Genomic DNA, 24,104 nt, shown 5'->3' on the forward strand with positions numbered 1-24,104 from the left:
TGGCTACGTTCATTCATAATAGACATATTGTAATGATAATGATAGTAATTGTAATAATGATATAATACTGTAGTAAATGGAGATCTCACATCCAGTTTAAAAATATATATTTAGGGTAAAGTATTGGTAAACTCATCTTTCATATTTGAAGCTTTTGGGAAAGGGTGGGGGGGGGGGGGGGTAATTGAAAAACGAAATTTAAAAAAATTTAGTAAAATCGAAGACTCAATTGAATACTTATTATGAAAACAGCAGTGAAATTCATGTCAGTAGTAACATTACAACAATCATCAACAAAAAAAAGTCGTTATCAATGGAAATCACAAGGAATAAAAAATGAACACACAAAAATTAAAACCAGAGTCAAACTGAAATCCCATCCAATTAATTCATAATTATTTGAGACGGATCATTTTCATTTATTTTTTCAAACATTATTTACAAAATATCATTTCGTGTTTAGCATTATATATATATATATATATATATATATATATATATATATATATATATATATATATATATATATATATATATGCTAAAAGGTGATTCTGTAGATGCAGCTATGTGGTCTAGTGGTATGATCCTCGCCTTCGGATCGGAAGGTCCAGGATTCGAGTCCAGATCTGAGCTATGCATAGTTGAATCCTTGGAAAAGGCTCTTTAACTTTATTCACATTCTCTCACAGTACTCGGGTGTAAAATGAGTACCTGGCCATTAACAGGGTTGTCTGTCAAAAAAAAAAAAGTACTATTGCCTAACAGGCGTCATGTCATGTCTTGCTCTACATGTTTAAGTGTTGCTGTTGGCTAGGGACCAGTTGTAAAGGGCTTTGAGCATGTTTAGTGGATTTTGCGCAATATAAAGGCTCTAGCAGTATTTAACTAAGATTAAATTAAATTAAATTGAGCTTTTATACAGCGCAATATCCACTAAGCAAGCTCAAAGTGCTTTACAAGGGGTCTCTGGCCAGCAGCAACACATAACATTTAGGACAGGACATGACATGGTTAGGCGATGTTATAATTTTTTTTGACAGAGACAACGATGTTAACGGCCAGGTACTCGTTGTACAAGGGAAATTTTAGTTTTAGTCACCAAAATAGAGAGCCATGAGGCCCATAGACCCGGATTTTATCCCGATTTCTATAACGTGAAAGGGTCAGAAGCAGTTGCTTGCTACTCTTTGAATAGGATGCTGGTCTACCGCAAAGTACTTTCCACCAGATCTAAGAAACCCAGCTACCCAAGATAGACGGACAGAAAAGGTCCGAAAAAAACACGACTTCATCCAGGATGAATCTCAATCCTTTTATGTGTGAAGCGAGTGCTCTACCAGAGCTTTCGGGACCTCCAGTCACCTTATATAAGACACTATATTTAATTTCCCCAATAAATAATTCAATCTAAACCAAAGTTTGATTTTTGTTGACGATATTAACTTCAATTTTTCACATCTATATCACACCAACAAAATTTATCACTTTGAGGCTGAAGGCCATACGCATAATAGAACATAAATGAAAGCAAAGTCCACACCCATTTATCTTTTACAATTTTGTAATAAAGAGTAAAGCATTGAATTATTCAGTTTAAATAAAATTTTACACGACTTTTTTATGACAATTTCAACATGACATTTATATCACAAATTTCTATATCATGACAATCCTCTCCTGACAAATTGCATATTAAAAAAAAAATTCATCTTCTTAATAAAAAAAAAACAAAAACAAATTAGAATCACAGACATTGCATATGATTTCAAATTATGTTGCATATGACAAAAGATCACAGAATTTTTTTTTAAATTAATTAATAAATTGTTAAAAATATTTTAGAAATTGGCTGTAAAGACAACAAAGCATCATTAAACAAGCATCTACACTTATCGAAAGATAAGTAAAGATGATTCACAGTTTTAAACAATGATAGACAATACATGTGTGGCGACGAGGGCCAGTTGAAAGCCTAACACTCAGTGGCTACATAGAGGGACAAAGAGCTCGTGGTCGTCAGAGGTTGATGTTTTAGACCAGATTGAGGCTGTCACCAAACAATATCTCTACATTCTCCGAGGACATGAAGGAGGCAGAGGGCAGATTGAGGGACAAAGAGCTCGTGGTCGTCAGAGGTTGATGTTTTAGACCAGATTGAGGCTGTCACCAAACAATATCTCTACATTCTCCGAGGACATGAAGGAGGCAGAGGGCAGATTGAGGGACAAAGAGCTCGTGGTCGTCAGAGGTTGATGTTTTAGACCAGATTGAGGCTGTCACCAAACAATATCTCTACATTCTCCGAGGACATGAAGGAGGCAGAGGGCAGATTGAGGGACAAAGAGCTCGTGGTCGTCAGAGGTTGATGTTTTAGACCAGATTGAGGCTGTCACCAAACAATATCTCTACATTCTCCGAGGACATGAAGGAGGCAGAGGGCAGATTGAGGGACAAAGAGCTCGTGGTCGTCAGAGGTTGATGTTTTAGACCAGATTGAGGCTGTCACCAAACAATATCTCTACATTCTCCGAGGACATGAAGGAGGCAGAGGGCAGATTGAGGGACAAAGAGCTCGTGGTCGTCAGAGGTTGATGTTTTAGACCAGATTGAGGCTGTCACCAAACAATATCTCTACATTCTCCGAGGACATGAAGGAGGCAGAGGGCAGATTGAGGGACAAAGAGCTCGTGGTCGTCAGAGGTTGATGTTTTAGACCAGATTGAGGCTGTCACTAAACAATATCTCTACATTCTCCGAGGACATGAAGGAGGCAGAGGGCAGATTGAGGGACAAAGAGCTCGTGGTCGTCAGAGGTTGATGTTTTAGACCAGATTGAGGCTGTCACTAAACAATATCTCTACATTCTCCGAGGACATGAAGGAGGCAGAGGGCAGATTGAGGGACAAAGAGCTCGTGGTCGTCAGAGGTTGATGTTTTAGACCAGAATGAGGCTGTCACCAAACAATATCTCTACATTCTCCGAGTACATGAAGGAGGCAGAGGGCAGATTGAGGGACAAAGAGCTCGTGGTCGTCAGAGGTTGATGTTTTAGACCAGAATGAGGCTGTCACCAAACAATATCTCTACATTCTCCGAGTACATGAAGGAGGCAGAGGGCAGATTGAGGGACAAAGAGCTCGTGGTCGTCAGAGGTTGATGTTTTAGACCAGAATGAGGCTGTCACCAAACAATATCTCTACATTCTCCAGATACATGAAGGAGGCAGAGGGCAGATTGAGGGAAAAAGAGCTCGTGGTCGTCAGAGGTTGATGTTTTAGACCAGATTGAGGCTGTCACTAAACAATATCTCTACATTCTCCGAGGACATGAAGGAGGCAGAGGGCAGATTGAGGGACAAAGAGCTCGTGGTCGTCAGAGGTTGATGTTTTAGACCAGATTGAGGCTGTCACTAAACAATATCTCTACATTCTCCGAGGACATGAAGGAGGCAGAGGGCAGATTGAGGGACAAAGAGCTCGTGGTCGTCAGAGGTTGATGTTTTAGACCAGATTGAGGCTGTCACTAAACAACATCTCTACATTCTCCGAGGACATGAAGGAGGCAGAGGGCAGATTGTTGTGGAGGCGTATGATAGGCAATGTGTATTCAAGCACAGGCCATGGATAAGTAAGTAAGTGTGACAATACAAGCAATAATTGCTACCAAATTATAAAATAAAGCCTCCTGATTAAATTCTCCTCCTCCTCCTTTGTCTTATTTTTCTTGTTGGATCCTACAGACCACCTCCTTTTTCTTATTTATTCTTGTTGGATCCTACAGACCATGGAACAGAATTACCGCTCTTTGTCTTATTTTTCTTGTTGGATCCTACAGACCACCTCCTTTTTCTTATTTATTCTTGTTGGATCCTACAGACCATGGAACAAAATTACCGCTCTTTGTCTTATTTTTCTTGTTGGATCCTACAGACCACCTCCTTTTTCTTATTTATTCTTGCTGGATCCTACAGACCATGGAACGGAATTACCGCTCTTTGTCTTATTTTTCTTGTTGGATCCTACAGACCACCTCCTTTTTCTTATTTATTCTTGTTGGATCCTACAGACCATGGAACAGAATTACCGCTGGGTAAACAAAGGAATTCCATTCAAGAAAGAAAGAAAGAAAAAAAAAAAAAACACAGCTTAATCCAGGATCCAACAACTGGTTCCTTAGCTCTTGAGGATGAGTCTACTAACTCCATAACTGAGCTATGAGGAGTTCCGAATCACCAGAATAAAAATGATGATAAACAATTTCTTTATCAAAACTAAGAATGATGAGCCAATAACTAATTTAATATAAATATACTGTAATGAATTCTTCTTGTTTAAAAATGCTGATCTGATTCTATTGTTACAGAAATACACAGAAACTTTTGTCATTTTCTTTGAGGGAGTGAATTCTTTGGAAGGAAATGACATTTGCTGCTGTCCTGCTATTACAAATCATAATGTTGGAATGAGATTCTTTCTGGGTTTTTTCAGTAGTTTTGACGAAAAGTATTGAAAGTAAATAAATAAATGGATAAATAAATAAATAAATAAATGGGTAAATAAATAAATATATAAACAAGATGAGTATTGCCATAGTCAGGCTGCTTTTGTATAATTATCAATAATTGTAGGTAACGACTGCATTAACAAATTATAAATTATTATCAGAGGCAGGACAAAAAAAATGATACATCAACATAAAAAAGATTCAAATCACATTTCAATCTTCTTTCTTGAAACGGTTACTTTCCATTTTGTTCAATCTGTACTTTTTACAGTCTACACCCTCTCACTCTCACAGCGTAGTAGTCACGTGAGAGACAATTAGAGAGCAGGCACTGGTGTAAGATAAACATATCTGGAAAACAGTATGTGAAACAGTGCCAGACAAAGCAAGCAAGAAAGATACATGAAAAATAAATCCCAAAAAAATCAGATTGCCTCAAAGTTGTTTTATTTTTTTTGGGGGGGGGGGGGGGTTTGTTTTGTTTTGTTTTTGTTTTTTTGTTGTTTTTTTTTTTTGGGGGGGGGGGGGGGTTGGGTTTTGTTTTGTTTTTTTTTTGTTTTTTTTTGGGGGGGGGGGTGGTGTTTTTTTTTTGGTTTTTTTTTTTTTTTGGGAGGGGGGGGGGTTCTCTCTGCTTTGTCTGGTACTGTTTCAAACACACTTTTTCAGATGTTTAGTTTTTACTTTACCTCTAAGAATGTTGACTAAAAAGAATGATAAATTTGCTGTGTACTTCTGCATTCTCATTTCCTCATGTTCCAGTATTTCACTGATTAGTTTTTTTTTTTTTAGAAATATGCTCTGTTCTGTCAATTCATTTATAGTTATTATATTCTTCCATTTCATTAATTTTTTGAGTCTTTGGTGAAAGAAAGATACTGTGGTCTGTGGAATCTTCAAAATTGAAGTTACAGACTTAAAAGGAAGACGAAGAAAAGGAAGAAGAAGAAGAAGGATTTTGCTAGGAGTTAAAAAGAAACTGAACATCTTCATCAGCTGTTTTCACTAGAAAATCTATCAAGAGACATCCACATTGTCTATACTGTCATGTTATTTTAGAAGAAAGACAAGTCTTGTGTATGACATGTTGTAAAGTTGAAGGTTTGTGTACATTAAAAAATTTTTAAAAGGGAGCGAGTGGAGAAATGTTTTTAGCACAGGATTTCATATTTCCATGATAACCACAGACAATCTAAGAGATCTGTAAGGTTATTTCTCAAGTCAAATATATATCTGTATCTATTTCATCACTGGAAAGACATGCGAGGCACCTCCACATCTCCCTCAATGATCACCCCTGGTCTGATGTCCCTGAGACGTGTCAAATTACGAAGTGATGAACATCCAAAGGTGTGAATAAGTTTTAACCTGGTGAAAGATTTTTAATGGTTAAGTTGAAATTATTTCAAACACGTCTATTTATTACAAGAGTCAGTCTTCTGCAATTAGTTATAACGTCATTTTTACTCCCTTTATTTTACTATATACATTTTATTGACTCACTTAGACACCTCCAGATTTTGGTATTTTATAATGTATCTTCCACTATGAAAATTACTTACGTTTAATATGGGAAAAAAAATGTATCTATAAAGTAAACATGACATTTTTCAAACCTCTGAGAAACAAATTGATATACGACTTTGAGATCCAGGAGGATAATGACAAAAGAGAATATCAGACACTAAAGTTGATTATGACACTGTGAAATTATTGACAGATTTTCTATCAGGCAAACATAGATAACGCTTATCCAAACAGCAGCAATGAGTAGAGCAATAATAATTAGATTTAAGTAGGAATAAAAAAGTGGTCTTTTAGAGCCATTAGGCCTATGGAGCCGCCTCCCCCCCCCCCTCCCACACACACACACACAGACACACACATAATCACTCACCTTGGACAGTATCTGAGTAAATTAGACAGGTTGGCCTCTGATATTCCTGTCAAAAAACTCAACTTCAATATCTCGATCCATCGACTGCACCCGCTACTTGCTATGGCACTAATGCTGGAAAACAACGATATCAGAAATTAGAAGTAGTCCCTCAGAGCCATTGGACCCATACAGCCAGAGTTTATCCCAGACAAAAGCAATTGCTTGCTACCCTTTAGATAGGATGCCAGTTTATCGCAAAGTACTTTCCAATCTAACAGATCAAGCTACCCAATCACTGCTGGGTGGACTTCTGCTTCAAGTCAACACTCTTAAAGTCAACTTCTGCTTCAAGTCAACACTCTTAAAGTCAACTTCTGCTTCAAGTCAACACTCTTAAAGTCAACTTCTGCTTCAAGTCAACACTCTTAAAGTCAACTTCTGCTACAAGTCAACACTCTTAAAGTCAACTTCTGCTTCAAGTCAACACCTCTTGTGGGTCCCGAATGCTGTCTTCATCATCAAAGTGTGTTCCATTGATAATGGATAATGTCACCCAATCTGTCTGGTCCTGGAATGTTGACTTGACAGGACTCCACTGTAATTTTGATATGATATTGTGTAGAAAACAAATTTGCATTAATCACTGATCGAATAAACATTTTGTCACCAGAATATTAAACAGCTTTTGGGACAAGCACAATATTATGCTTGAAGCACAAGCACTGATCCAGTGTCTCAGTCTCACCTGCTGTGCTTACATCCAGTGGAGCTGATGTCCAAGGACGTAAGTCTGTCACAATTCTTGACTAGGCTTATCACTCCTTCGTCTCCGACCAAATTACAGCCACAAACGTCTACAGTTCTAATAAGGGGGAAAAGGAAAGAATATGAAATTGTCATAAGTGAAATGAACGTGCCACAGATCTCAAAATTGGCAAGTAAATCAAATATTGTAAATGATGAACACAGTTCAGTTTGCATCCAACCAACTAGAGACTGTTGTCCTAATCTGTTTTCCAAATCAGTCAATGTCTATATTTTATTTCATCAATTATCCATTTTTTAAAACTTAAGGTACAAACTCAAGGGCACATTAAAAAATAGTCCTTTAGAGCCATCAGGCCCATAGAGACAGAGTTATCCCGGTTTCTATAGCGTGAAACAGAAAATAGCAATTGCTTGCTACCCTTTGGATAGGATGCTAGTCTATTGCAAAATACTTTTCATCAGAGCTAACAGACCCAGCTACCCATTCACTTCTGAGTAGACCGGGGGATCAGAAAAAAAAAAATAATCTCAACTCTCGACTGCACCCACGATTGATCTCTGTCCCTTTGCATGTGAAACAAGTGCTCTACCAACTGAGCTATCATCAGGACCCCCCCCCCCCCCCCACCCAAAGTCACATTCTTGTACTCAATTTTAGTTTTGAGACGCTACATTTATATAGTCTTGTTTAAAACTTTATTTCCCAAATAAAGGTCAATTACTTATTTGACAAAAGGATCATTTCCTCCTTATTGTTCATAATTCTATCAGAAAACAACCAACATTTTGTATTTTTTTTTTATGTACAAGACTCAAATAATGACATAAAGAAATTGGGGGAGTGGGGGGGGGGGGGGGGAATAACAACAGTATCAAATACCAAAATCCCTAGGTGCCTAAATGAGTCATTATAATACCAATGTAATATAACATATTTCCTTTTCTGGGTTACCTGATAAAGGCCAAAGGCCAAAAAGTCGTTTTTACTTTGAATTGTATTTTTTATAAGAGTCATTTATTACTCACTTTATTTTACCATACAACAGTATCAAAACATGATGAGTTGGTTAATCTTACCTGAGAGTGTTTTTCAGGTATGTTCCCATTTCAACTAAGGCAGGATTGGAAATCTGTTGACAGTTTGCCAGGACTAGAGTTTGAATACATGGACAATTTCTCACAATCTTGCGAATGCATTCATTTTTTAACTGAAAAACGTGGTTGTGGAGAAAACAAGAAAAAGATTCAAATGAAAACAATTTTTATCTGATTGAACTTCAGTATAATTAACTTGCTTTAGGTAAAGCATTTTTTTTAAATGACTTAAACACACAGGTTGTATAAGATTGTGTACAAAGAGAGACCAACAGGCATTTAAAAAGTAATGAATATATAACAGCTTCGAAAAAATAAAAATACCAAACATGAAACGTTTTGGGCTCAATATCACTCTTCAACCAGTAACAAAAACAATAAAAACAAATAATAATCTGGATATGAAGTGATGAATTTTTTATATTCCTTTTTCGTTTTGTTATTATTGGCCGAGGAAGGGTTTTGAGCCTGAAATGTTTGGTATTTTGTTAATTTTTCCAAGCTATTCTATTAATTTTTATAGATTGCTTTTTAAAGTCCACAGTTTCTAGCAGCTTCGTGCGTGTCACTTTGACCAACAGACTTTTGTTAGTCAAGGAATTGGTCAGATAGATTGATTTTTAAAGTCCACAGCTTCTAGCAGCTTCGTATCACTTTGACCAATAGACATTTGTTGGTCAAGGAATTGGTCAGATAGATTGCTTTTTAAAATCCACAGCTTCTAGCAGCTTCGTGCGTGTCACTTTGACCAATAGACTTTTGTTAGTCAAGGAATTGGTCAGATAGATTGATTTTTAAAGTCCACAGCTTCTAGCAGCTTCGTATCACTTGGACCAACAGACTTTTGTTGGTCAAGGAATTGGTCAGACCTGTCAAAGATAACAAACAAAAATCTGCAAGTTTTTGTGGCAATTAATTCCGAATTTCAGGGGGAAAATCCATATTGACCTAAAATGCATGATTTCTACCCTTGTTTACATCACTTTAAAATGCTTTAGAATTGAATCAGACGATGAATATTTTGCTCAAATATAAATTTCTAAAATTTGATAATTTTTCTCTAAATTTTTAATTATAAAATCCAAACTACTGCCTAATTTGGCCTTTAAAAAATCTGTATATACAGATTAACAACACTTAACATGCAGAACATAACATGACGCCTGTTAGGCAATATTACAATTTTTAAAGAAAAAGAGACAATGTTGATAATAGCCAGGTATTCATTTTACACCTGAGTATTGTGAGAGAATGAGACTCGAATATGACCCAAGTGAGGCTCGAACCCAGGACCTTCTGATCCGAAAGCGATTGTCATACCACAAGACCACATAGCCACATTCTTTAAATGTAGAATTATATTCACCTAGATAAAGTTCAGTTGCCAATATTTTTTTCTAGACCATAGGGTGTGTTTTTAACATTACCAATTGTTTGGCATGATAGCAGCTCCTGACGGTTATAAGAGCTGTAAAATGGGATAAGACTAGATACAGTTTTACATAAAATACTCACATTTCGGCATCCACGCAGATCCAACTCTTCCACACGAGACAAGTTTGTTGATAATGTGATCATGGTGGAGGCAGTCAACTGGCAATCAAGTGATAAGAAGAATGAATAAGCCATGAATATAGAAAACAGCACTCATACCAGGTCCCGCAGTCATGAGTTAAAGCCCATCTCAACTCATTTTTCCCAGGCACCATCTGAATATGACCCTACCTAAAAATATCAGAGGCATTCATGGCCAAATAAACTTCGACTGAAAATGAGATACGATTACAATGACAGCTTAAGCATGTCTATCTGTCCTCACCACATTTACGTACAGTCATGATTAGCTTCAGCTGCATGGAGTTGTGACTTGTAATAAATAAGAAGAAGAAGAAGAAGAAGAAGAAGAAGAAGAAGAAGAAGAAGAAAAAAAAAAGAAGAAGAAGAAGAAGAAGAAGAAGAAGAAGAAGGAGAAGAAGGAGAAGAAGGAGAAGAAGGAGAAGAAGGAGAAGAAGGAGAAGAAGGAGAAGAAGGAGAAGAAGGAGAAGAAGGAGAAGAAGGAGAAGAAGGAGAAGAAGGAGAAGAAGGAGAAGAAGGAGAAGAAGGAGAAGAAGGAGAAGAAGGAGAAGAAGGAGAAGAAGGAAGAAGAAGAGAAGAAGAAGAAGAAGAAGAAGAAGAAGAAGAAGAAGAAGAAGAAGAAGAAGAAGGAGAAGAAGAAGAAGAAGAAGAAGAAGAAGAAGAAGAAGAAGAAGAAGAAGAAGAAGAAGAAGAAGAAGAAGAAGAAGAAGAAGAAGAAGAAGAAGAAGAGAAGAAGAGAAGAAGAAGGAGAAGAAGGAGAAGAAGGAGAAGAAGGAGAAGAAGGAGAAGAAGGAGAAGAAGGAGAAGAAGGAGAAGAAGGAGAAGAAGGAGAAGAAGGAGAAGAAGGAGAAGAAGGAGAAGAAGGAGAAGAAGGAGAAGAAGGAGAAGAAGGAGAAGAAGGAGAAGAAGGAGAAGAAGGAGAAGAAGGAGAAGAAGAAGAAGAAGAAGAAGAAGAAGAAGAAGAAGAAGAAGAAGAAGAAGAAGAAGAAGAAGAAGAAGAAGAAGAAGAAGAAGAAGAAGAAGAAGAAGAAGAAGAAGGGAGAAGAAGGGAGAAGAAGGGAGAAGAAGGGAGAAGAAGGGAGAAGAAGGGAGAAGAAGGGAGAAGAAGGGAGAAGAAGGGAGAAGAAGGGAGAAGAAGGGAGAAGAAGGAGAAGAAGGAGAAGAGAAGAGGAGAAGAAGGAGAAGAAGGAGAAGAAGGAGAAGAAGGAGAAGAAGGAGAAGAAGGAGAAGAAGGAGAAGAAGGAGAAGAAGGAGAAGAAGGAGAAGAAGGAGAAGAAGGAGAAGAAGGAGAAGAAGGAGAAGAAGGAGAAGAAGGAGAAGAAGGAGAAGAAGGAGAAGAAGGAGAAGAAGGAGAAGAAGGAGAAGAAGGAGAAGAAGGAGAAGAAGGAGAAGAAGGAGAAGAAGGAGAAGAAGGAGAAGAAGGAGAAGAAGGAGAAGAAGGAGAAGAAGGAGAAGAAGGAGAAAGAAGGAGAAGAAGGAGAAGAAGGAGAAGAAGGAGAAGAAGGAAGAAAGAGAAGAAGAAGAAGAAGAAGAAGAAGAAGAAGAAGAAGAAGAAGAAGAAGAAGAAGAAGAAGAAGAAGAAGAAGAAGAAGAAGAAGAAGAAGAAGAAGAAGAAAAAGAAGAAGAAGAAGAAGAAGAAGAAGAAGGAGAAGAAGAAGAAATTCCCTTTATTCATTCCTAAGGGGAAATCTTTCTAATAGGAACTATTCCAAAGGAAGACTGGAATAACCCATGCATCAGCCGCAGTGCAGCACCGCAAAGTGAGCTAAGTCTAGATGACTTGCCCAATGCCACACAGTATGACGGGTATTTGAACTTAGTACCTTTCAGGTACAAAGCAAAGACCGTACCGCTGAACCATGCTGTCCCATCGTATGATTGAAGTTGAAGAAATAAGACATTGTTTGCACTCAGCTTTATTGTACTATAATTTTTAATATCGTATCCTAAAATATGAGCATTTATTACATAGACCTGTGTTTCAAGAACTTACTAAAATTATTTGTAAAAAAAAATTTTTTTAATGATTGCAGATCTTATGTAGATTTTAAATTAAAAATAATATATATATAACAGATGCTCCCCCCCCCCCCCCCTTCCGCCCCTCCAAAAAAAAAAAAAAAAAAGAGTAAAATGAACAATGTACAGATTAATCGTTCTGTTATTTATTCAAATTCAAATTAGAGAGAGAAAAAAATGGCCTTAAAATTAATAAAAATTACATGGACAACAGGCTCCTGATCAACTTTTTCACTAACAAAAGAAATTTCCATATATCAAATGTTCAGCATATGTAATGGTTTACATTTAAGAATGTAGATCACTTAAAAAAATTAATTCATCTTTAATAAACCGTGGCCTTTGTAAAGTTATGGCCTGATACTGACCAAAAAATGACGTCAAAATGCCAGTCTTTTGCCACAAAAGAAAACAAATCATGAGTTGTATTCAATAGTTCAACCAATGGAATAACTTGTTTCCATGACAACTCACTAGGCGGTGCAAAAACCAAATAATGACGTCAAACTGCCAGTCCTTTTGGATTTCAGTATCAGGCTATAACATAACGATGGCTATGAATAAACACTCCAGAGTCCAAATATCAATAAGAACGTGACTAATTTGTTGAGGTTTTTTTTTTTAAGTTTCATGAAAACTAATTAATGTCTTTTATAAGAAAAAAACAATTTGATTTCAGATGGCATCTTGTCTTATCAAATATCTCTTGATGCAAACATGATCAATGACATTGAATACCTTGTTACAACCTCCAAGGCACAGGCGACGTAGGTTATGGCAATATTCCCCGAGATTCCTCAACACAGTGGCAGTTAGAGAGAAGCAAGCATACAATTCTAATGTCCGAAGACTGGAAGAAGAAAAGGTCAGAAAAATGAAATAAATTTGGATGAAAATCTCCAAAAATCTTGAAGTTAATTGAATATAAAAAGGACATGTTACAGTCATAAAATTATTTTTTCTTGTCTTTTTCTTTTTGCTTTGTCTGGTACTGTTTCATAAAGACTTTTTTTCAGATATTTACATTGTGTGTAATGTAATGTAATGTAATGTAATGTAATACATTGTGTGTACAGCAATAGAGCACGAAAGGAAAGGAGTGGAGAGGACGAAAATAAAAGGATCTCTCGAAGACGTCTTACCTAGTTCCATGTTTTTTTACTAGGGTCAATAGCGCCGAGTCACTCATGGACTGGAACCCATTGATACAAACACTTTCTAACCTGTGAGGAATGAAATTAATATTATATTCATATTGGTAATTGGTAGAGTGGGGTGGAAAGAAGTGATCGAGATGTGGTCCAAAAACTAGAGGTGCCTAAATGAGCCAATAAGATGGAGAGAAAGATGAAGTGAGTAAATTTGACTCATATATAAGGGAACAACACAAAACAAACGACGTTTCGGCCTTTGGCCTTCTTTAAGTAAACATGAAATATGTTATATTATCAGATTGATATAATAGTTAAAACATTATCGGTAAAAATATGTGTGTATATATATATATATATATATATGCGTGTGTGTGTGTATGTGTGTGTGTGTGTGCCTGCAAGAGAAGAGAGAGAGAGAGAGAGAGAGAGAGAGAGAGAGAGAGAGAGAGAGAGAGAGAGAGAGAGAGAGAGAGAGAGAGAGAAACAGACAGACAGACAGACAGACAGAGAGAGAGAGAGAAAGAGAGAGAGAGAGAGAGAGAGAGAGAGAGAGAGAGAGAGAGAGAGAGAGATAGAGAGAGAGAGAGAGAGAGAGAGAGAGAGAGAGAGAGAGAGAGAGAGAGAGACAGAGAGAGAGAGAGGGAGAAAGAGACAGAGAGAAAAGATTAGGGGTTAGGGGGGAAAACCTACCTATCACAGGAGGAGACGATGGCGGTAAAAGAAGCATCATTGATGTTACAAAAGCTGGCATCCAAATGAGTCAGTGACTGACAGAATTTGGAGGCTGTCTCCAGAACAACAGATCCCACTAGAGCACCATGACTACATCCACATATATTCAACTCCTGAAATCATTAAAAAATAAATGACTTCTATTTTTTTTTAAACCCAAAAAACTTGAGTTTATATATAGTGCATTATCCCCTGAACATGCTCAAAGCACTTTACAAGGGGTCCCTAGCCAACAACAACACTCAGCATGTAGGACAAGACATGATGCCTGTTAGGCAATTTTACATTTTTTTTCGGACAGAGACAACGCTGTTAACAACCAAGTACTTATTTTACACCTGAGGACAGTGAGAGAATGTGAGTAAAGAGCCTTTTCCAATGACTCTATGCACTACTTAGGACTCAAACCCAGAACCTTCCAATTGAAAGGCGAGTGTCAAACCACTTGACAACATAGCCGCAAATCAATATACATGTTTTGTTAAAACATTTGTTAAAATTAACATAAAGTTTTCAAATTATCAAAAATGCATAGGATTCAATTGTGCTGAGAAATTTTTTTGTTTGTTGCTTTAGGTCTCTTCCAACACAATTGAGGTTATATGAGAGACCGCTGAAACAAAAAAACAAGCAATCTAACAAAAATAGTACAAATGTAAATCAAAATCATAACCTAAAGATATCATCAGCTAAATTATAAATAACCAAGAACAAACAGGCAGAAGATTTACAGAAAAAAAATATCCCCTGTCAAAAATACAATCACAAACCAAAGAAGCAGGATAGGCTAGTAAAGAGCAGAAGAAACGACATCACTATCGGATCACACACCCATGCGAACATCATAGGTATATGATTCAAGGGTGATGCTCCCATCCAACCACCCGCTGTGCTGAGAAAAACATTTGTATCGAATGACTGAAGTTGAAAACTGTTTGAGACATTTCATACCTTTAATCTTCCCTGTGTCTGCTTGAAAAAATCCTGCAGTGCATTGGTGGACAGGTCATGCCCTTGACATTTGACCATGGCCAGGGAGATGGGGTTGTGACTCATGATGGAGGTCAAAGTGTCATCTGTTAGGTTAAAGTGAGGCCTGACTGTGATGTAACGCCCTGGTCAGGATCAAAATGAGATAAAGAAAGAGAGAGAGAGAGAGAGAGAGAGAAGAGTTTAATTTCACTTGGTTGTTTTTCTTTTTAAAAGAGCTTATATATAGTGGGGGTCCCGATAGCTCAGTTGGTAGAGCACTTGCTGCACACGCAAAGGGACCAAGATCGAGTGTATTTACTTTCTAACTGCCTCATCCAATCACAAGCACAGGCTCCAGGATCCCACCGAGAGGAATGCACTCAATGTTTAGAAACATAATCAAACCTAAAACTATAACAGTACACAAGAGAGAGATAATTTACAAGGCAATAAAATATCTTCGCCCAAAAGTACCAGATGACATAGCTGAATATGACAACTAAAATAGTAAAGAAATAGAATAAGTAAAGTCAAGATAGATGGGAGCAAAGGTCTAATCATGTCCTGTCAAGATAAGTAATGTTCAATGATGAAACAATATTTTAAAAATTAGTCAACAAATAAAGCACAGTGCGAAAACAAGTAAAAAGTCTAAAGATGCCCAAATCAAGATTCAAGATAGATGGGAGCAAAGGTCTAATCTTGTCCTGTCAAGATAAGTAATGTTCAATGATGAAACAATATTTTAAAAATTAGTCAGCAAATAAAGCGCAGTGCGAAAACAAGTAAAAAGTCTAAAGATGCCCAAATCAAGAGTCAAGATAGATGGGAGCAAAGGTCTAATCTTGTCCTGTCAAGATAAGTAATGTTCAATGATGAAACAATATTTTAAAAATTAGTCAGCAAATAAAGCACAGTGCGAAAACAAGTAAAAAGTCTAAAGATGCCCAAATCAAGCGTCCTTGAGGCCCATGGAGCCAGAGTTTATTACTATGAGATTCCATTGTATTAGAGTTGTTACCCTTCGGATAGGATGCTGATCTATCACAAAGTACTTTCCACTAGGTTTTAACAAACCCAATTACCCAATCACTACTGAGTGAACATGGAAGTCAGAAAAAAAAACACATTTCGGATTGATTCTGGTCCCATTGTTTGCTAAGTGAGTGCTCTACCAACTTATACATCAGGAATAGTGTGAACAAAATGGAGCTAAGACTAATAAATCCAAGCAAGAGTTAGAAAGTTGTGATGTTGTTTGACTTTAGGGTATGACACTCGCTTTTAGGTTGGATGGTACTGGGTTCGAGCCTCACTCTGCACATAGTTGAGTCCTTGGAAAATGCTCTTTACTCACATTCTCTCACCGTACTCAGATGTAACAGCATTGTCTCTGTCAGCAAAAAAAATTTGTAACATCACCTAACAGGTGTCACGTCTCGATCTACATGTTACATGTTGCTGTTGGTCTGGGACCCTTTGCAAAGCTATTTGAGCATGTTTAGTGGATATTGCGCTGAATAAAAAATCTCAAAAGTTAAAAATTCCAAACTTACACAAACTCTGATCATTGGCGAGCCTATAGAATGCCTTGGAGACCATCATAAGATGACATAGGTCAGACTGAGACAGGAATGTGAGGACAAATAGCCATACCTCATCTGGAAGACACTGCCATAGGGATAGGTCCCCATCTTGGATTCGGGGAGTCTGAAAACAAACATTTTAAACATATATGATCATAAGATATATAGGGGCAGCGTGGCTCAACGATCTTTGTTTCGTACCCAAAAGGTACCGAGTTTGATCACCCACCACTGCGCTGTGTGGCCTTGAGCAAGTCACCTCGCCCTAGCTCAATTTGCAGCGATGCACTGCGGTTGACGCCTGGGCTATTCTAGTCATTCCTTGGAATAGACCCTACAGACAAATTTCCTCTATGGGATGAATAAAGTAAATTTTATTTTATTTTATTTATGAACAGCATTATACTAGGATGAGATTGCCAGTGGTTATAGTATTACACTGAATATACCATCAGTAAAGTCCAATATTGAATATACCATCAATAAAGTCCATGATTGAATATACCATGAGTAAACTCCATGACTGAATATACCATCAGTAAACTCCATGATTGAATATACCATCAGTAAAGTCCATGATTGAATATACCATCAGTAGACTCCATGACTGAAAAGACCATCAGTAAACTCCATGACTGAAAAGGCCATCAGTAAACTCCATGATTGAAAAGACCATCAGTAAACTCCATGACTGAAAAGACCATCAGTAAACTCCATGACTGAAAAGACCATCAGTAAACTCCATGACTGAAAAGACCATCAGTAAACTACATGACTGAAAAGAACATCAGTAAACTACATGACTGAAAAGACCATCAGTAAACTCCATGACTGAAAAGACCATCAGTAAACTCCATGACTGAAAAGACCATCAGTAAATTCCATGACTGAAAAGACATCAGTAAACTACATGACTGAAAAGACCATCTGTAAACTCCATGACTGAAAAGACCATCAGTAAACTACATGACTGAAAAGAACATCAGTAAACTACATGACTGAAAAGACCATCAGTAAACTCCATGACTGAAAAGACCATCAGTAAACTCCATGATTGAAAAGACCATCAGTAAACTCCATGACTGAAAAGACCATCAGCAAACTACATGACTGAAAAGAACATCAGTAAACTCCATGATTGAAAAGACCATCAGTAAACTCCATGACTGAAAAGACCATCAGCAAACTACATGACTGAAAAGAACATCAGTAAACTCCATGATTGAAAAGACCATCAGTAAACTACATGATTGAAAAGACCATCAGTAAACTACACGATTGAAAAGACCATCAATAAACTCCATGACTGAAAAGACCATCAGTAAACTCCATGATTGAAAAGACCATCAATAAACTACAGGATTGAAAATACCATCAGCAAACTACATTATTGAATTTTAAAATGTTGACTTATTCAAGTTACACCATCAGTGGTCAAATGTAAGACCTCGTGATGTTATAATCAATTAATTTACAGGCAAGTCACTCCATTAACCATTCCATGTTCAAATTATTGTACAATAAATGTTTCCAGTTTAATTCTAGTTTTCAGTACATTTCTTACAGTACTTTCTTTGAAATCTTTGTTAAGCAATAACAATAACTTTTGTAATCAATATAACATTTCTTAGCTATTTCATATCTTAATTTGTGCAGCTATGTGATCTAGTGGTGTGACACTCGCTAGGGTCCTGGGTTCGAGCCTCACTCAGCGTATAGTTGAGTCCTTGGAAAAGGCTTTTTACTCATATTCTCTCACCATACTCAGGTGTAAAATGAGTACCTGGCTGTTAGCATTGTCTTTGTCGGTAAAAATTGCAATATACCCCAACAGGCGTCATGTTCTGTTCTACATGTTACATGTTGGTGTTGGTCAGGGACCCATTATAAAGAGCTTTGTGCATGTGTATATTGTGCTATATCAAAGCTCAAGTTTTTTTGTTTTTGTTTTTTAATTGACCATTTTAATAATGTATAGAGACGTTAACCAAGACCTTAAAATCTCTGAATAACTGGGTTCTGGGATCAAAATCTTAGCATTAGTTTTGCACTATTGGACCAAATCTTCCTATATAAATCATCATCATTTTTAAATCATATGTACAGGAAACGTCTTTGACAATTCAACCACTTGACAAAATCAGAACTCACCAGTTCGTGGAATCTGTCGTATCCACTTTTGGCAATGGCATGCATTTTGTCTGCAGTCTCTATTTGCTCTTCGTGATCATGTGGCAACCGATGGAACTCAGGGCAAAGTTCATGCAAGAAGTCAACTTTCTTACCACCACTCGCAACAGTATTATTGTTGTTGCTGTTGTTAGCACGAGAGTTAGTATATTGTTGTTGATGAGGAGGTGTTATTAATTCTTCCTGGGGATGTGAAGGTGATGGTGATGCTCGTAGCTGTGGTGAGGATGAATTCTTGTTTCTGTGGAAACAATTTTTAAATTGTTAATAATAATTCATTACAATTTCTCCTTGTATATAACTTTGGTTTTTAAAAAATGAATTTAGACAAAAACAAACCAAAAAAATCTAGATATGTTGATTATTATATAGTTAAAAATTACACAGTAGTTTTCTTTATAAAATAAAAAGAACAGGTTACTAAAATTATACCGCCAATTATTGTCAGTATATAATTATAGCAGCACAACTATTCAGCTAAAACAAAAATTAACATAACCACATTTTAAAAAAGAACAATATACTCAGCATGGAACATTTTGACAACAAAATAAATTTAAACTGGAGCCATCCGTTATCCAGAAAAGTCATGATAAGACTTATGTTTTCAATTATTTTTTTTATTTTTTTTTTGGGGGGGGGGGGGGTTGGTGTGAACAGGTGTCATTGTTGTATATGTTGCATAACAGCCTCGGTGTGATATTATGTCAACATTGGGCATTGAGTGGATTCAATGCAATGCTCAAAATTATCAGAAATCGTATAACTTATCCTTTGGCTGTTTAAGAAAATATACTCATTCTATTTGATAACATGTATAAATTTGATGAAAACAAAGTGAAAACTAGAATAAAACTTTACAATTCATTGGTAAAATCTATCCAGTTGTATAATTCAGTCACAATGGCCATTGACAAAACTCCTGAATCAAAATAGAATCTTTTCATAGAAATCAATTAGGACGTGTGTACAGCCTACAAAGATATCGAACAAAAGATTCTTTAAAAAGTGCAATATAAACCCCTTGTCAATTCAAATTCTTGAGCTAAGGTGGAACTTTACAGACGTATTCTACATCGTAAACCTGAAATTCCCGCCAAAAAAAGCAATGATCCAAAATTTCTCTAGCCAAAACAAATGAGCAAGGGGACAGCCAACAACATTACTGTTAACTCTTGATAGCAATTTGAAGCAAATCAATGATGAAACCAAATTAACATCACCATCAAACATCACAGAAAAGGCAATGTGACAGAGACAGTTGGAGAATCTCACCGCAAGAGTAAGAGGAATAGCCATAGCTGCAAAGTCAGATAAATCAAAAGCGTTAAGACTTTAAGTCAAGTCAGTAACTCATAAAATCCAAATTGATCCAAGTATCTCACTTTTGACTAAAAACTCCATTTTAAGCTAGTATTATCCTTGCTTTCAGACCAGAAGGTCCTGGGTTCAAGCCTCGCTCAGCACATAGTTGGAAAGCTCAATAGTTGAGTCATTGGAAAAGGTTCTTTACTCACATTCTCTCACCATACTCAGGTGTAAAATGAGTACCTGGCCTTTAAAAGCGTTGTCTATGTCCCAAAAAATTGTAATATCACTTAACACAGGCATCATGTCTCATCCTACATGTTAAGGATTGCTGTTGGTCAAGTACCGAGTTCGAATACCTGCTGCACTGTGTGATCCTGATCAAGACACATCAGCCTAACTCAGTTTGTGCCGCTGCACTGCGTCTTCCCTTGGAATAGACCCGAAAGACAAATTTCCCCTATGGGATGAATAGATGGAATTTTTATTTATCAACAAATGGGGGAGGGGGCAGCGTGACTCATCGGTACAGTCTTTGCTACATACCAGAAAGGTACCGAGTTCGATCACCTGCCACTGCACTCTGTGGCCTTGAGAAAGTCACCTCGTCCTAGATCAATTTGTGGTGCTGCACTATGGCTGATGCCTGGGTAATTCTAGTCTTCCCTTGGAATAGACCCTAGAGAAAAATTTCCCTATGGGATGAATAAAGGGAGCTTTATTTATTTATTATTTTTATTTATTTTTAATTTTTTAGAGACTAGTTAGTATATAAAGAATTCACCCAGGTCTTTGCTTTATCGACGGAGATTTCTCTCTCTTGGCTTGTGCTGGTGTAGGACACAGGTAGTTGTTGCGTTTTGGAGGCGGCACAGGACTGGATGATGAGGTGTTCACTTCATTTCTTACTTTGGCACTGGATGGTCTTGTAGAAGTCCGCATGTTGGAATAGATTGGTTTTCTACAAAACACAAACAATACAAGGGCTTCATTAAATCTGTTACTGCAAAAATGATAGACAAGACCTGTGGAACTTTATGATATGAACGGTCAGAGGATTGGAAAACAGTGGGTTGTTTTGGGGGTTTTTATTTCTTTTATATTGCAAATAAATCAATACTAAGAAGTCATTTTAGGTAATTTGGATAAACATTTGAATTCAATATTAAAACCCCAAGAAAACAAGTAATTTAAATTAAGAAAATCAAAACCAAAAATTATATATATTTTTTTAGAGAAAAGGAGTCGTATTATTAAAAATATTATAATAAAGAACAAAAAAGGCAAGAAAATGCAACAGACTATGCCACGTTTAGAAATGGAAGTGTTTTCAAAAGCACTTTAGTAAAATAATGCTGAATATTAAGCTTCCAGTCTATCTATCAAAATTATTTGTTCTTTTAGGAGGATATGAATCAATTCAGTGTGACTGTAGTTGTATCACAATCTTTCTTTAACTTGAGCTTTTATATAGAACAATATCCACTAAATGTGTTAAATGTACTTTAAAAAGGGTCCCAGACCAACAGTTACAACTAAAATATAGGGCCAGTCTGTTAGGGGATATTACATTTTTTTTTTCTTTCAATAGAGACAACAGTTTCTAGCCGGGCACATATTTTACACCGAAGTGATGTGAGAGAATGTGAGTAAAGAGCCTTTTCCAAAGACTTTACTTCGCACCACCCCACAACGAGACTCGAACCAGGGACCTACAAATCATAAAGTGGGTGTCATGTCACACTGGTTTCAAAGGTTTCATGATGTTTCTCTCTTTTTCTTTCCTTCTCTTGCTCAAGCTGTCTATTGTGTTTCCATATTTTTGTCTGACCCTTAGGTCAAATTACTGCCAGTGGAAAAAATAAAAATTCAAATAACCCCTCCCCCCCCCCCCCCCCCCTCCCCCTAAAAAAAAATAATTTTTAAATAACATAGTATCCACCAAATGAGCTCACATCGCTTTTCAAGGGTCCCAAGTTAACAGCAAAATCTAATATGTAAAATGACGGTATTATCATTTTTTTTTTTGGTAAACAGAGATCAAATGCTCTCTGGTCTAAGGTTCTCATCCACATCGCGTACATGAGGGGCAGGTGAAAAGTCCCCACTGGTGACATGCTGTTGCTGTTAGGCAGATTCTCAATCTCATTTGATTTGCTGCAATCAAATGTCTCCTCTTGCTGGTACTCTGAGGCAATGATAAAGTATCACATCTCCAACAAAAGGATAAAACTGTGGTATGTGGAATTTTCAAACATTGAAGTTGCTTTTTCATCCACAATTTTTCACATGTTTATCTTACACCAGTGTATGATCACGTTCCATACACCAGTTGCCAAGTGATCTCCATAAGACTGGCTTTAACATTACGTACTGATCCGTCCTTACCTCCGTTCATAGTCAGCACTGGAAGGTCTCTGTCTTCCTACAGCATTGTTGACATTAGCACTAGAGTTGATGCTGCTTGTGGTTGTGTTGGAGATCCCCTGTCTGTCAGAGGTTGTATTATCTTTGTTGACACTTGAACATGCCGATGAAGGTTTGTCTCCTCCATCTGTGTTATGAGGAAGGTTGGTCAAACTAGATCTGGAGCCAATGGCAAATCGTAGATTGTTAATTTCAGTTCATTATCACCATCATCATCATCATCATCATCATCATCATCATCATCATCATCATCACTGCAGTCTTCACCCATCATGAACAACAACCACAACATTAATAGTACTATAATAAACATCTACATTATCAGTCTTTAATCTTGGTCTAATTTGGATCATCTTATGGATATTCAAAAGATTTATGTGAAACCAACAGAAACGTGGATTGAGGTAATTTAGTGAATTAGAGTCAGTGATGGGCAAATGTTTTGATCATTTATTTATTTACTAAAACTTGAAAAACGAACATATTACTCAAGCTTTCACTGTAAATTGAACACAAAAACACAAAAAAACTTGCGCATTTAAATCATGCAAAATCCATTAAACATGCTCAGTGATTTACAAGGAGTTCCTAAAAAACAGCAACACTTAACATGTAGAACAAGAAATGATGCTTGTTAGGCGATATTACATTTTTTCCCCCGTCAGAGGCCAGGTACTCATTTTACATTTGAGTTTGGTGAGAGAATGTGAGTAAAGAGAGTTCTTTCCAAGGTCTTAACAGTGGGACTCGAATCCTGGACCTTTCGATCCAAATGCAACAGCAAGGAATGAAGTGAGTAGAAAATTGCCAGAAGACAATGGAGAATTTAAAAAACGTTGTGGAGGTTGGGGGCTCGAACCCACGACCTTACTGGTATGACAACCTTGCTGGCCGGGGAGAGGGTAGCGCTACTGTCAAAGTTATCCACAAATCCAAAGGCAAGTGTCATGAGTCATGAGTCATACCACAAGACCATTTAGCTGCACTATAAAACTTCAAAGAAAAAAGATGATAAGGGAAAAGAATAGCATCATGAATTGGGAGGATGTTCACTCTGTCCGATTCACATGAAAAATAACAACAAAATGGAATAGAAACCTCAATTTAATTTTGTCAACAAAACACAATGAATAAGCCACTAAAGACGAATGAATGAGCAATCGATCAAACAAATTTGTTCCAATTTTCAGTCATGATTAATGTGATAAGGTTTAGACAAAGAATAGTACAAAAGAGCGAACCCATTCCATACGCATGCCAGCAAATTTGTACCGTAATATATTGGCAGCAAAAGACAAGGAAATTCAACAACAGTACAAAGTCTAAACAAAGTCAACATGCAGGAGTTGTTTAAGTGCTTTTGCTCATAATGTTTAAAGGTAAAATTTATCAAACTGACGATGGAGTGGTTTGATCAATCTCAGACAGGTTAAAAGGTTGTCGGTTTGAATTCTATTTGAGATAATTGGAAATTTATTTAGTGAACTTATATTTCAACAGCTCTGACCCTTGCAGATGTATTCTATCACATACCCTTGCAGATGTATTCTATCACATGAAATGATTTTATATAAATTAAAATGTATAAAATTGCAAAATTAACTCAAAATTTGACAACTGGAAAACATTTGAACGGTGAAATACCTGTTAGACCAGAAAATCCTGAAAACATTGTTAAACTTTGTTAAGCATAGGATCCAGCAATAAATGCAGAAGGAATAAAATGATAATGTGTTTTCCAGCTAATTCGGTTTCCGTGAATAGATGTGGAGTATTACCGTATTGGCTTCAAGAGAATTCAGATCTCTGAATTAACATGGAAATACAACATCAGAATACCTATTATTAATTTTATAACTTTATATATGATATCATTATTGACCAATCAAATTCTTTACT

The 24,104-nt window shown here is 36.8% G+C and overlaps 1 protein-coding gene across 1 annotated transcript in view; it reads right to left on the bottom strand.

The window, feature by feature from the left end:
• Positions 1–4,984: 4,984 nt before the first annotated feature.
• Positions 4,985–24,104, bottom strand: part of LOC144978129 (uncharacterized) — a 31,428-nt gene continuing 12,308 nt past the window's right edge. The window contains exons 4-16 of the mRNA XM_078923776.1: positions 22,167–22,364; positions 20,563–20,739; positions 18,432–18,711; positions 16,251–16,404; positions 14,674–14,837; positions 13,681–13,835; positions 12,979–13,059; positions 12,575–12,686; positions 9,758–9,835; positions 8,225–8,355; positions 7,125–7,241; positions 6,398–6,511; positions 4,985–5,868 (exon numbers count right to left, since the gene is read on the bottom strand). Of these exons, the coding sequence (XP_078779902.1) occupies positions 5,748–5,868; positions 6,398–6,511; positions 7,125–7,241; positions 8,225–8,355; positions 9,758–9,835; positions 12,575–12,686; positions 12,979–13,059; positions 13,681–13,835; positions 14,674–14,837; positions 16,251–16,404; positions 18,432–18,711; positions 20,563–20,739; positions 22,167–22,364 (1,882 nt within the window). The 3' untranslated portion in view covers positions 4,985–5,747. The remainder of the gene's footprint in view (positions 5,869–6,397; positions 6,512–7,124; positions 7,242–8,224; positions 8,356–9,757; positions 9,836–12,574; positions 12,687–12,978; positions 13,060–13,680; positions 13,836–14,673; positions 14,838–16,250; positions 16,405–18,431; positions 18,712–20,562; positions 20,740–22,166; positions 22,365–24,104) is intronic.

The sequence above is a fragment of the Berghia stephanieae genome, chromosome 8 (genome assembly GCF_034508935.2).
Source record: "Berghia stephanieae isolate SIO BIC M18660-M18661 chromosome 8, UCSD_Bste_1.3, whole genome shotgun sequence".
NCBI lineage: Eukaryota > Metazoa > Mollusca > Gastropoda > Nudibranchia > Aeolidiidae > Berghia > Berghia stephanieae.